At 41.0% G+C, this 12,443-nt stretch overlaps 1 protein-coding gene across 3 annotated transcripts in view; it reads right to left on the bottom strand.

Moving 5' to 3' along the window:
- Positions 1–734: 734 nt before the first annotated feature.
- The window catches only part of LOC135522625 (rho GTPase-activating protein 12-like), a 98,139-nt gene continuing 86,430 nt past the window's right edge, over positions 735–12,443 (bottom strand). For 2 of the 3 annotated variants that reach the window (XM_064949062.1, XM_064949063.1), the window contains 11 exons: positions 11,901–11,962; positions 10,214–10,295; positions 9,712–9,840; positions 8,731–8,934; positions 8,351–8,453; positions 8,107–8,226; positions 7,873–7,971; positions 7,609–7,686; positions 7,269–7,403; positions 5,247–5,352; positions 735–4,890 (listed from right to left, as the gene is read on the bottom strand). In XM_064949062.1, coding sequence (XP_064805134.1) covers positions 4,716–4,890; positions 5,247–5,352; positions 7,269–7,403; positions 7,609–7,686; positions 7,873–7,971; positions 8,107–8,226; positions 8,351–8,453; positions 8,731–8,934; positions 9,712–9,840; positions 10,214–10,295; positions 11,901–11,962 — 1,293 coding nt within the window. In that variant the 3' untranslated portion in view covers positions 735–4,715. The remainder of the gene's footprint in view (positions 4,891–5,246; positions 5,353–7,268; positions 7,404–7,608; positions 7,687–7,872; positions 7,972–8,106; positions 8,227–8,350; positions 8,454–8,730; positions 8,935–9,711; positions 9,841–10,213; positions 10,296–11,900; positions 11,963–12,443) is intronic. The other variant, XM_064949064.1, reaches the window with a different exon arrangement.

Raw genomic sequence — 12,443 nt, 5'->3', positions numbered from 1 at the left:
ACCTAGATACTAGGAATGCCCATGTGAGAATTATATTTATTGACAATGACTGCAGTTGCAAAAATCCAGGGGCATAGACTACTGCAACTAAATAAAATAATCACTTAGCACTAACTGTGTGTTGTCATTACAGGCCTCCAGCAGAACATCTTTGGAAAAGACAGCCTGTATCCCCAAATGAGACCCTACTCTGTATATTACTTTGGACCAGAGCTATATGGGGCTTAGTCAGAAGTAGCGCACTACATAGGGAACAGAGTCTCATTTGGGACTCAGACATAATGGTTATTAAATGTGTGATTCATGAGTCATGGTTAAATTATAATTGTGTGAAGTCCCAATAGCTGTCAATGAGATGTTCACTGTAGCATAGAGACAATTAGCTGCTGTTGATTGGGATGCTAATTGAGATGCCTAGAAAGCAGACTCGCATGTTTCTTTATCGACTGATGTTCTGGTCAGAGGCGATATAGAAGGTCCACCTGCTGCTTTCAAACGTTCGTTGGCATAGTGTGTTTATTAGTCCAGTTCTGGCCCAGTTTACCTGCAATGGATTTATTTAGCCTTTATACAGGTCGATCCCATTGAGGTAAGAAACATCTCTTACGAGGGAGACGTGTCCCAAGAAGGCAGAGAATCAGACAGACTTGTTACGTATATGACTGTACAGTAGTGAGTTACTAGTGTTATCCATTGCCACCCTTAACAGAAAGTGAAAAGGTTACACTGTTGAGTCCCATTTAGTTTATTTTATTAGACATAACAATGTCACAAACAGTAGTTGGTCTGAAAAGTACATTCAAAATGTGCAACTGACCATGCGCCAAAATCCAGATACACTTTCAAAACCACTTCCTCTTTTGTAAGGATCAATACTGTATGTATTCTTGTGGACAATTCAGATTTACAAAATCATGTGGTGATATATCACTTGAACCAACCACTCGCCATCAAAGCATACATACTTGAATTACTATAAGGGACATTTTTTAATGTAGGTTGCTTGTACATAATATTCAGAGGCTTTTTTTTTGCATTCTACCTTCCATTGCAATCAACTTTAATTTAATGTAATACTATTTTTTCCAGTATAATTTTCTCTCTAGTCCCAGTCCAGTTCATATTAGCTTAGGTAAACAGAGGGATTATAAAGCAGGCCTAAAAAGGGAAGAGAGTGCCATTTGGGATGCAAAAATTGATCTGAAAAAGTCATGCTAGGGGTGACTGCTATTCCCTGGCATCCTCATCGCTCTTATCCTGTTTGCAGTAACTCAATGACACGAGAGAAAAAAGGAAGAGAGGGAGAAAGGGAGGGAATCGCCACTCAACACCTTTAGTTACATGTCCACTTTACAAATATGAAGGCCTGTCACTAGCAGAGGCCTACCATACCAAGCACATGAGACTTCACAATGACACACATCTGTACACATTAGGGAAGATCTTAGGCTACATCCAAAATGGTTCCCTATTCCCTCTATAGTGCACTACCATCTGATCAGATCCATTTGGGACCTGGGCAAAAGTAGTGCACTACATAGGGAATAGAATGCCATTTGGGATACAAAGAGTCTTCAGCTTATTGTTCATCATAACATAAAGCAGTTTATTTACTGTTTAAGCCCAACAAACACAGGTTTGTTTGGATGTTTCCCAAAGCCAGTCATGTGATATACTGACCACTGTTGATGATTTCACTGGGGTCCAGTTCATTTCCCTGGAATGAATTTTATGGTGAATTATTGTCATTATAAAAGCAGGGGAAATATAAGCAATACATATGAGTAATGTCCCATCCAGTTGATCCAGGGGTCCCCTCCAAGAGACCCCATATTTAATACTGATTCTGTATTCATCCATGCCACCTTGGCTTTATGCTGCGCATACAATAACATCACAGAAGTCAGAGGTAGGGAATGTGGCGGTCATGAAATTTTGTCAGCCGGTTATTATCAAGCAAAAGACTGCCCCATCTCATGGTAATTGACCGGTAATTAACATACAACTCAATTAGCATCTCCATACCTCCAGCATACAAACCGCTGGTTAATGCATGCCTTTGGAACATCGATATTTGAAAAAAGCCTAATAGATTTTAGTCAGGTCTAAAGAAATATATGTAGAAAATATATTTTAGTTATCTGGCTATGCTCTATGACATAGGCTGTAGGCTTGTCCAATTAGCTGACAATATATGGTTATAAGTCCCATGCTATTATTTGATTTGATTGTATAGTAAGAAGAGTATAATTGAAATAATATATTTCCCATTACGGCACGAGTGCGCATATGAAATGTCTATGTTGAGCATAACAGTGATCATTTGAAACTGGTCCTATATCCTAGATTTAGAGTTATTTGGCAAATTTAGCTGTGAATGATACAAACCTTAGAATGACTTAGAAATCAAAACATGTATGGGCTGCATGACGCGACTAATTGATGATTGATTGGAGAAAAGCCTGCTCTGTTCCTTGCCTCAGACTGCACAGCTGTTCTCCCATCAAGTGCTTATATTTTCATCCATCAGACTATTCTCAGTTTAATCTTGTCTTGATCAATATGTCAAATTAGTTCCGATTTAGAATGGCCCATTATTAAATGGGCAGGAACAGGAACAGGGGGAAAAAAGACATGTCATCTGTACGCACTTGAACAGCGGAGGCAGCGCGCTTTCCCGACGGTCCGTTTTGTAGGCTACTTCGGTTTTATAGCGGAATTGTGCTTAATATGAGCAGCTGAGAAACAAATAAAAACACGTATTCCTCCTCTACACGCATCAACCACTGTTTGAGGAGCATGCTCTCGCTGCCCGATAGGTGATATTCCGCCCAAACACTGTATGGCATTGGGTCTCCAACCTTGTTCCTGCAGCTACCTAGTGCTTGATTTGGTAAACCAAGTGAAATCTGTTCGGGAACATCGCAACGAAACATATTTCCCTAAACTGTCTGCGAGCTCGAGAAATTAACAAAGAAGAGAGGAGATGGAAATGCATGGTGGTGCGATATTCTGTATAGCTAAAGTGTCACCCAGTGAATTATTAAATATTTGTAAAAAAAAAAAAAATCCCTATTACTAGGCTATTCAAAATCAAAATCAAATACAAAATCAATAATTGTAGGCTAAACCGCCCTGCCCAATCAATGAACCAACACGTTCTCTCCCAGACTCATGGATATACATGTTGGAGCTCAGCATTAGGTAACCAGTCCTATTCAGTATACATAATAATACAGTCCACACTCAAAAGGCTAGACCAATTATGTACCAAATACATCTTAAATCACTTTTGTTTTGTTTTTCTGCCATGGTAATATGTGGTAGGCTATGAATTGTATAAAAGCAGAATCATCATTTTTATTCAGCTATTTTTTTTTTCATGGGGGGGGGGGGGGGGCTTGGGCTCATTAGAATATGCATAAGCTCTAATATGCATATGGATGTTTAGAATGAATCATCACATTTGAAAGAGGTGGCCATTTAGTTGTGTTAAGCTTTGAAACGACTTCCAAACCAACCATGTCCTACAATGTTTCAACCGGCTGTTGAACTTCTTTCTTCAAATTGATCATCACAGTGAGGTGAGTTTTACACTGTATAGGCCTGCTGTTTTGATGATAAGTGTTTGATGTGATATTTAAATGTAATTTGCATTAAAGGTCAGAGTGGTTAGAGGGACAATAGAGCCCAGAGTACCAGGCCATTAGGACCAGATGGTAGTTAGCAAGTTGGGTACTACCAAAGCATGTCCAGATTGCACAAAAGGAGATTACTGTGACTCAATTGTCACGTGGAATTGTACTGTGGTCATGACTCATGACTGCAGGTGTGGCAGTAATATGGTCACCACAACATGGCCAATGTTCCACAAAACTGAGAATATACAGTTCAGGAGGTTAAGCGTAATATTTTTCCCAACACAAAGCAATGAGAGTAGTCTTAATACACACAACCAAGCTTGGTCTTTACTATAACACATGGTAGTAGCAGGATATGGGCTTCCATTGATTTGACATTGAGGGAGAGACCACCCAGCCATTCATTCAGTGGGTAGTTGTTGCTGTTTGAATGATCTGGAGTGGGCTGTGCCCGGCTGATGTGTTGCGACGTCATCAGAGAAAGGAGGAAGTCACTCCGGCGGGCCACATGAATGTATCCCATAATACTCTTCTTCAGTTCCACTCCAGTTCAAAACAATGAAAGTCTTATTCACCAAGCTCTTGTTGTATGTTGTCTGTATTTAATGCTGGCCATAGGAATCCAGTGTAAAACAGTTATACCCTGAATACTCAAATCCACTGGATCACATCACGTCAAGGGAGATCCATCCACGCCATTCACACTGCACTCCGTCCATTGTCACGGCAATGACGACACGATCCAGCTCACCAACCAACCAATCAACACCCTCCTCCTGAAGCAAATGGATCCGCCCTGCTACTCACAGCAGGCATTGTAACCAAAGTGAATGAAATCTGTATTTATTTACATCATACTTAGCTCTCTCAAAAGGGTAAGTGCAAAGTCGTTCACTAGCTTCCTTTATTAATCTTTTTATCAAATGAACAATAATTACATTTTTGTTTTTCTTTCGTTAAATTGCTTGGTCCACAGCAGCAATGTTTCAGTCACACAAATAAGCCGTGTTGGGTTCGACCAGTCACCAGACCATCCTCTTTCTCTCACAGGCCTCTTCATCAGGTGTTTCTTTTCTACCTGCCGAAGATGTTCTCATACTCCAGTAAGATGAGCTCAACAATCTGGTTCTGATATACCATGTGAACAGCGATGTTCCCAGTCTCGGTCTCAGGTCTGAGCAGGGTAGGGCCGAAGACGATCGCTACGCTCTGGGTCGTCATTCGGTTGGCCTCTCCATGGTCAATCACCCTGGAGAGACAGGAAGGAGAGGACAGAGTGAGATACAGGGACGGACTAGAAGGAGTAAACCCCCCCCCCCCCCTCCCCAATTTAGACAGGCCATTGGGCTAAAGATGGACCAGCACATCTGACATTTTCTGGAACTGCCCTTTTGATCCGTTATGGTGAGATAGGCCTATCATTTAGCAAACACAATACATATGTTGGTTGGTCAACAAAGGGTTCAGGTACACGCTGGAGACAAAACTTTACATCTATTATGTAAGCTACTGCTGGTATTCAAAAAACATCACATGCAAAATGCGATACAAATACTTTGGGTAATATCGCAGCTTAGCCAAAATGTAGCATGCTTTTTGCTTTACCTTCTGAGATGTTTGAAGAGGCATTGCATTGTGTCGTGATTCGGTTTTGGCAACTGCTTGATTAAGTCTTTTATTAAGTTTACTCGCTGCTTGTAATCCGAGCATTCTGGAAGAGAGTGAAAGGTAAAACGACACCATTAGTTTCACTGCATAAGGAAAAACATCATTTACATCAGGGATCATTAACGAGACTTTTTCTTGAGAGGATGGTCAGGGGGATAGAACATCATTACAAATAATTGTTAGACTTCAAATTGACTGCAAGAATCATAAACGGATAACATTTGACTAAAACAATCATTTTAAACCTTGCTTACATTTGTAAACGATCACAATTCCAGTACCAGTCAAAAGTTTGGGCACACCTACTCATTCCAGGGCTTTTCTTTCTTTATTTTTTTACTATTTTCTACATTGTAGAAATCATGTAGTAACCAAAAATGTATTAAATAAATCAAAATATATTTTATATTTGAGAGTCTTCAAAGTAGCTAAAGTAGCTGTTATCAAGGCAAAGGGTGACTACTTTGAAGAATTTAAAATATATTTTCATTTGCTTAACACTTTTAACACTTTGTTGGTTACTACATGATTCCATATGTGTTATTTCATAGCTTTGATGTCTTCACTATTATTCTATAATGTAGAAAATAGTAAAAAATCAAGCAAAACCCTTGAATGAGTAGGTGTCCAAACTTTTGACTGGTACTGTATCTCTCCATTATAAAACTGGTTGTTTGGACCCTGGATGCTGATTGGACAAGCAGCATTCCTAGTCGTGTTGTAATGGCCTTCACAGGCACACTAGGCTTGCTTACAGTTCCATTTGACAATTATCACTGCATCTCATAATAATATCATGTTCATGTTTCTGTATGAATCATCTCGTGTTGATCTCAACTCGCAAATTATTTCCCCTTGCTTCCAGCCTAACATTTAGGTTGGTACAGCGGGGGTTAATATAAGCCTCGCCGTCTCCCTGTCCGACCACAGAAACAATGTTTCACTTTGGAATTTCCATTTCCTCTGTACTATAGAGAGTGAACGGTGCCCAGACGAGACCATTTTTTTCTGAGCCAGGCGAAATCACGCATCTTCATTATCCTGGACATATCCAAGTAAATGCAAATAGAAAAAAAAGTTAAAACAAACTAAAATGCAGCTCGTGTACTGTCATTCCAGGTTCAATGTTTGGCGTGACTCAGTTAGCAGAAGTTGGCTAGTGACAATATCGTTACCCAGCCTGCATAGCAAACATTTTGTTAGAACGGACAACATGTCTGTAGCAATATGACCAAAACAACTAACTTGTCAAAATAACGTTTTAATGAAACTGTTTAAGTCATTGTTATTTGAATATGTTGGTAACGGTTTTGTAAAACCAATAAAGCACACAGGGCAGTGCTGTATCATGAACACAGACAGTCACAGGTAAATAAAACAATGCTGTTTACTTGTGACTGTACTCATGATACAGCACTGCCTCTTGTGCCTTGTTGCTTAATTGTGCATTGGTATCCTTTCCAAAATTACAACCACTTGGAGCTGATTTGCTGGTGTTTTGACCGTCTTTGAACCCTGATTTACATTATATCCTAATTGAATAGGGTGAATTCAGATGATAAAGGGCGCCGTCTTGTGGACACATTTCAAACAGCAAATATTTGGAATCATTTAAACCAAGTGGTAAATTGAGCGTGAAGTCAATGTCTTAATGGACATTGTCTTTAGGTGAACCATCAAACCTTAATGTAACTATTAGAAACAGTGGCTCAGTAGGACAAGCACACAGTAAAGAACAGGGTTAGACAACACAGTAAAGAACAGGGTTAGACAACACAGTAAAGAACAGGGTTAGACAACACAGTAAAGAACAGGGTTAGACAACACAGTAAAGAACAGGGTTAGACAACACAGTAAAGAACAGGGTTAGACAACACAGTAAAGAACAGGGTTAGACAACACAGTAAAGTACAACATAGTAAAGTACGATACAGTGTAGTTAAGTGTGTTACTACTCACTGATGGCGTTGATAAAGTCGTTGAAGGAGTCATAGGTGAAGAGTGGTTCAGGCAGCTCTCTGAAGAACATCTTCAGGGCTCCCGTGGTGACGTGGATGTCCTCCCACTTACTGTCCTCCAGTTCTAACTGTTCATCTAGGATATAGAGACACAGCTTTTAAGACAAGAGATCATGGTCTGTTCAAGAATTGAGAGTCACAACACAAGTTAATGTTGGACTGACTGACACCCAAACCTCTTTACAAAATGACTATACCTCCAGTACCTATGTCACTAACCATGTACCAAAGCTAGTGGAAAAAGCTATAACATCATATCATTGAAGGGAGTTAAGTCCTACCGTGATTCACAGCGAAGCGCAGCTTCTGTATCACAGCTAGATTCCCACTCACTCTGTATATGCCATCTATACTCAGACCTGAGGGGGGTGGGGGAGGGGGGGGGAGAAGAGAGAGGGGGGGGGGGGGGGGGCATTAGAACTCGTGTGGCTGAGCACACAATCATCATTACAAAAATCTTGACGTCTCATCTGAAAAAATTCTAATCCTAACTCAAGACAGAGAGAGGGAACAGATAGAGGAACAGATGTATGGCTCGTTCGTACCTGTGGCCTCCACGTGGTCGATGCACGTGGTGACAAAGTTGGGCACTGACGTGTTCTCCCTCTGACACAGGCTGCTCAGACTGCAGCCAAACACCTGGTCTGAGAAACAACACGGAGAGACGTCAACTTACAATGTTTCGTTACCAAGGGTTTTATCACTGCATTTAGCTTCCTCTAGTTGAGGACAGCAGTAGGTCCATTCTCGGGAACCCATAACCCAATCTCCATCCATACCTTTAATGTATCCCTTGTCCTTGACGGCCTGGTAGGTGGGTCGGCGGGTCAGGAACTTCTTCAGCTTCACTCTAGTCTTTTTCTGGTCAGTGGAGTCCATACTTATAGACGTCTTCATCGCTGAAACCATATGGAAGGAAAATGTCTAAACAGGTACCAAGAGGGCATTTGGTGACAATACCTTCTAAGATCACTAAAAAACACGCACAAACACACCCTCTCACAGCATATTTAGTCAAGGCACCTCTGTTTTTCTTGGAGTCTCGGTGGTCCTTCTCCTTGTCTTGTTTCTCTGCCCCGGGGGACTCAGGCATGTCCTCCTCTATGGCCTCATCTGACTCCCATGCCTGTCCCCACACGTACACACACACACACAACTTCCGTTAGGGAAGTCAACCTGGACCAGTTCTACCCTCTATTGGAGGGATGCGGAACTAAACAGGTAAAAATAAATGAATATTCAGAAGACCCTCATTACAGAGATTCTAGAGCATCATTGGCTTGTACTGTACTTTACTAGTCCCTCTGACGGACATCTAAACAGAGCAAGTTAGTGCAGGATTTGATTATGTTATAGGTGTGGTAGTTAACTAAGCTCTGGACTGAAGAGAGAGGTCCACTCACATGTGTGCTGATGGTGTCTGTCAGGGCTCGGTACCAGTCGTTGATGACACTGTCAATCTCTGATTGGATCAGCAGCTCCGTCCCCTGACGGGTCTTCAGTTCAATGACGTGCTTCTTGCTTGACTTATCCTTGGATGCCCAATCAACTGACCCCCCTCTGAGATCCACAGTGAACTCCGGCTTCGACTGGTTACCCACAAACTTCTACAAGGAAATAATTCAACATTCAGACAAATCAGATGAGAGCTGGGTTTCCAACTCAAGGATAGTAATAGTGGTACATCTTTCATGAGTATTTTTCACACAGTTGTTATTTCAAGTTGCATTAAAAACAACCAAAGCAGTGTTACAAGTTACTATGTTATAGTTACACGCCGTTATTAACCGCTACGTTGACTTGAAGATAAACCGCGGGTGATCTTACTCACACCACTGTGTTGCAAGCTGAACATTTAGTACTGTACGGGGAAGTTCAACTGTTATCATTTTTTTTTGTACTCAGTAGGTTAGTATTGTATGCATATCAACAACACCTCTATCTAGGCCAGTGGTTCCCAAACTGTGGGGCACAATGGGGGGGGGGATTACCTTAGAGAGCTATTTATAACTTGTCTGAAATGTTCAGATTTACTAGCCCATTTCATGTTAAGTTTTTTTTTAATTTAGTTTTTTTTTAGCCCATAGATATGAGGTTTTTTTTATCACTCAAATATCATATGAATACACAGACATGGCAAAATGTATAGAATTGCAAAAAAAAAAAGCTTTAAACCTGCAAAATGATCTCCACCAACAAGAGGGGTTGTGAACAGTTTGTGTCATGAACAGACCCAGAGGAAACGCATCCCCCTACATCCCTTGGTCAACCAATCAGGCTAGGTTATGAGTAGCAGGCAGGGGATAGGGCGAGGGGATAGTGTGAGCATGACGGACAGGCAGGGGGACAAATGGAACACATGCACAGGGACAGAGGAGACATACAGTGGCAGCTGGGGCACGCCCATGGACAGAGTGGACATAGGAGACAGCTGGGCAGGGCTTGACCGAACGCTTCCAGTTGGCCAGCAGAGTGAGCAGCAGCTCAGGGATGGAGCCACTACGGTAGTGCGGCTTTGGATGAGGAGAGGAAAGGAAGGAGAGGAAAATAATAGAGTAAGAGGAGAGGAGAAGGATGGCAAATATAGAGTCGCAGACAGATGAAAGAAGAAGGGACAAGGGAAACAGAACAGATCGAAAGACCTATGGTGCACTAGCACTACTACTAAATGGAGATAGACAGCAAACCAGGTTGTTCTTAGGCACTAAAACTACCACCCTCTTCTTGAGGTGAAAAACTCCTGCAGGTTATTGGAAAAGTAGGGGAGGTATTCAGCTCTCATTTTTAAAATTTTAATTTTAATTAACTGAAGTCAGCTGTACAAACTCTGCCACATTTGTTTTAACTCAAGGTGGTTCCTAACAAGGCGGCTGATGGGGTACGTACCCAGCTGGTGCCACTCCCCTGTCCTTTAGCGAAGAGCAGTGAGGAGCCCTGGAGTACTGTCCACGAAGATGTCCAGTTCTTCCTGTTAGAACCACGTCACAACACAACTATTTATCAACCATAAACCACATCACATCTATTTATCAACCATTACAACACAACCCTTTATAAAGCCATCAACCACGTCACAACACAACCATTTATCAACCATAAACCACGTCACATCTATTTATCAACCATTACAACACAACCCTTTATAAAGCCATCAACCACGTCACAACACAACCATTTATCAACCATAAACCACGTCACATCTATTTATCAACCATTACAACACAACCCTTTATAAAGCCATCAACCACGTCACAACACAACTATTTATCAACCATTACAACACAACCCTTTATAAAGCCATCAACCACGTCACAACACAACCATTTATCATTAAATCAACCATCACAATACAACCCTTTATAAAACCATCAACCATGTCACAACACAACCATTTATCAACCATAAACCACGTCACATCTATTTATCAACCATCACAACACAACCATTTATCAACCAGTCCCAACTAGTGTTGCAAAGCTACCGGAATCTTCAATCATTTTGGTAATTAACAGAAAATATATGATAAGCTATCGTAACTTTGGCAATGTTAACTTGAATAACTTGTAAAAAAATAAATAAAAATAGGCCACTACTGTAAATAAGAATTTGTTCTTAACTGACTTGCCTAGTTAAATCAAGGTTACATTAAAACATTTAACTACCTAATTAAGTTTGGGTTTCCTCTCTCCCTTTTCTTAGACAAGTAAGGCAAGGCCTGTTTTCTCATGTCCCAACTCTATTGCTGCCTCCGCCGCATTGTTCTCATTATGTTGCTTAACTTTGCCATTATGCACATAGCCACATGGTCTAGGAAAAGGTGCCAATTCAACAGCACACTGATGTGTTTCAGGACCGCGGACAGCGACCACTATCCAACGCGGGAGAAAGCGCATTTGCTATAAAATTATATTTAAAAAAAATTGAATTGTGTTTCACCATTGTTCTTACGTAATATAACCATATACAATTTAAGTCGCACATATCTTAGAGATGGACTGCGCCATCCCCACAGCCTCCACAATGGATCAGTCCACTCAGATAGGCGCAAATCACACATTGTACACCATTATTATCATTTTTTTTGCTACTGCTCGACTATAGAAATCTCGGTCGACCAACAGCCTATCGACCAAACAATCGTCCAGTCGACTAAATGGGGTCAGCCCTAATATTCAGGATGCTTTACAGTTTTGTCATTGTATTTTATTTATTTTTTAAATCATCTTTAAATTATTTTACACAGAGGGACAGATATTACTACAGACACCTGGGATAATCTAAATGGCCCAAAACAGCCACTAGATGTCTTGTTATTGAATGTAATCTATCTTTGAAAGATACCAAAATTCTGATAGTTTACCGGTAAACTTAAAACGTTTCCAGTGAGATACCCTCCCTTTGCAACTCTAGCTCCAACACAAGCATTTATCAACCATCAGTCTGTCCATTATATCAACAAAGAATCAATGGCATTGTTTTGTTTGTCTGTATGATGCTGTATTGTCCTTTTACTTCCACATGAGATAATGACAATGTTTTCTAATCTATATGATCTTTGTACAGTATGTTTTACCTGACTTTCTTGCCATTCTCAGTGATTTTGGTGACGTTGAGGACTCCACACTTCTCAGAGGGCTGTGGAGGGAGACAGACAGGAGACATTAACACAGTCAGACTGGCATGCCTAGTTAAATAGATTTTTTAAAGACCCAAGAAGTACACACACACACACACACCACAAACACCCACCCTCACAGCAGGGGAGAAGGAAAACACAGCCAGCGGCCGTGAGATACAGAAAAAAGATTAGAACAACATAATGCGGCTCATGACTTGAGCACACACTAACACACACACATGTACACACACAATGAGACACACACACACCAGTAAAGGGTGTGATGCCCATGCAAACAGACATGTTTCATTGTACCACCGATAGGCTGTGCTACAACACAGACGCACAATCTATTGATTCAAACGGTTCGTTATCAATGGTCCCACAAGGTGAAAGACAATACCGTAACAGAGAAACACAACATAAACTAAAAAGGAGATTGGACAGTAGAAAAGGATGTTGGCCACGGTAGCAGATAGAGACAGAAAGAACACATGC

The sequence above is a fragment of the Oncorhynchus masou genome, chromosome 30 (assembly GCF_036934945.1).
Source record: "Oncorhynchus masou masou isolate Uvic2021 chromosome 30, UVic_Omas_1.1, whole genome shotgun sequence".
Taxonomy (NCBI): Eukaryota; Metazoa; Chordata; class Actinopteri; order Salmoniformes; family Salmonidae; genus Oncorhynchus; species Oncorhynchus masou.
This window is presented reverse-complemented; position numbering and strand designations above follow the sequence as displayed.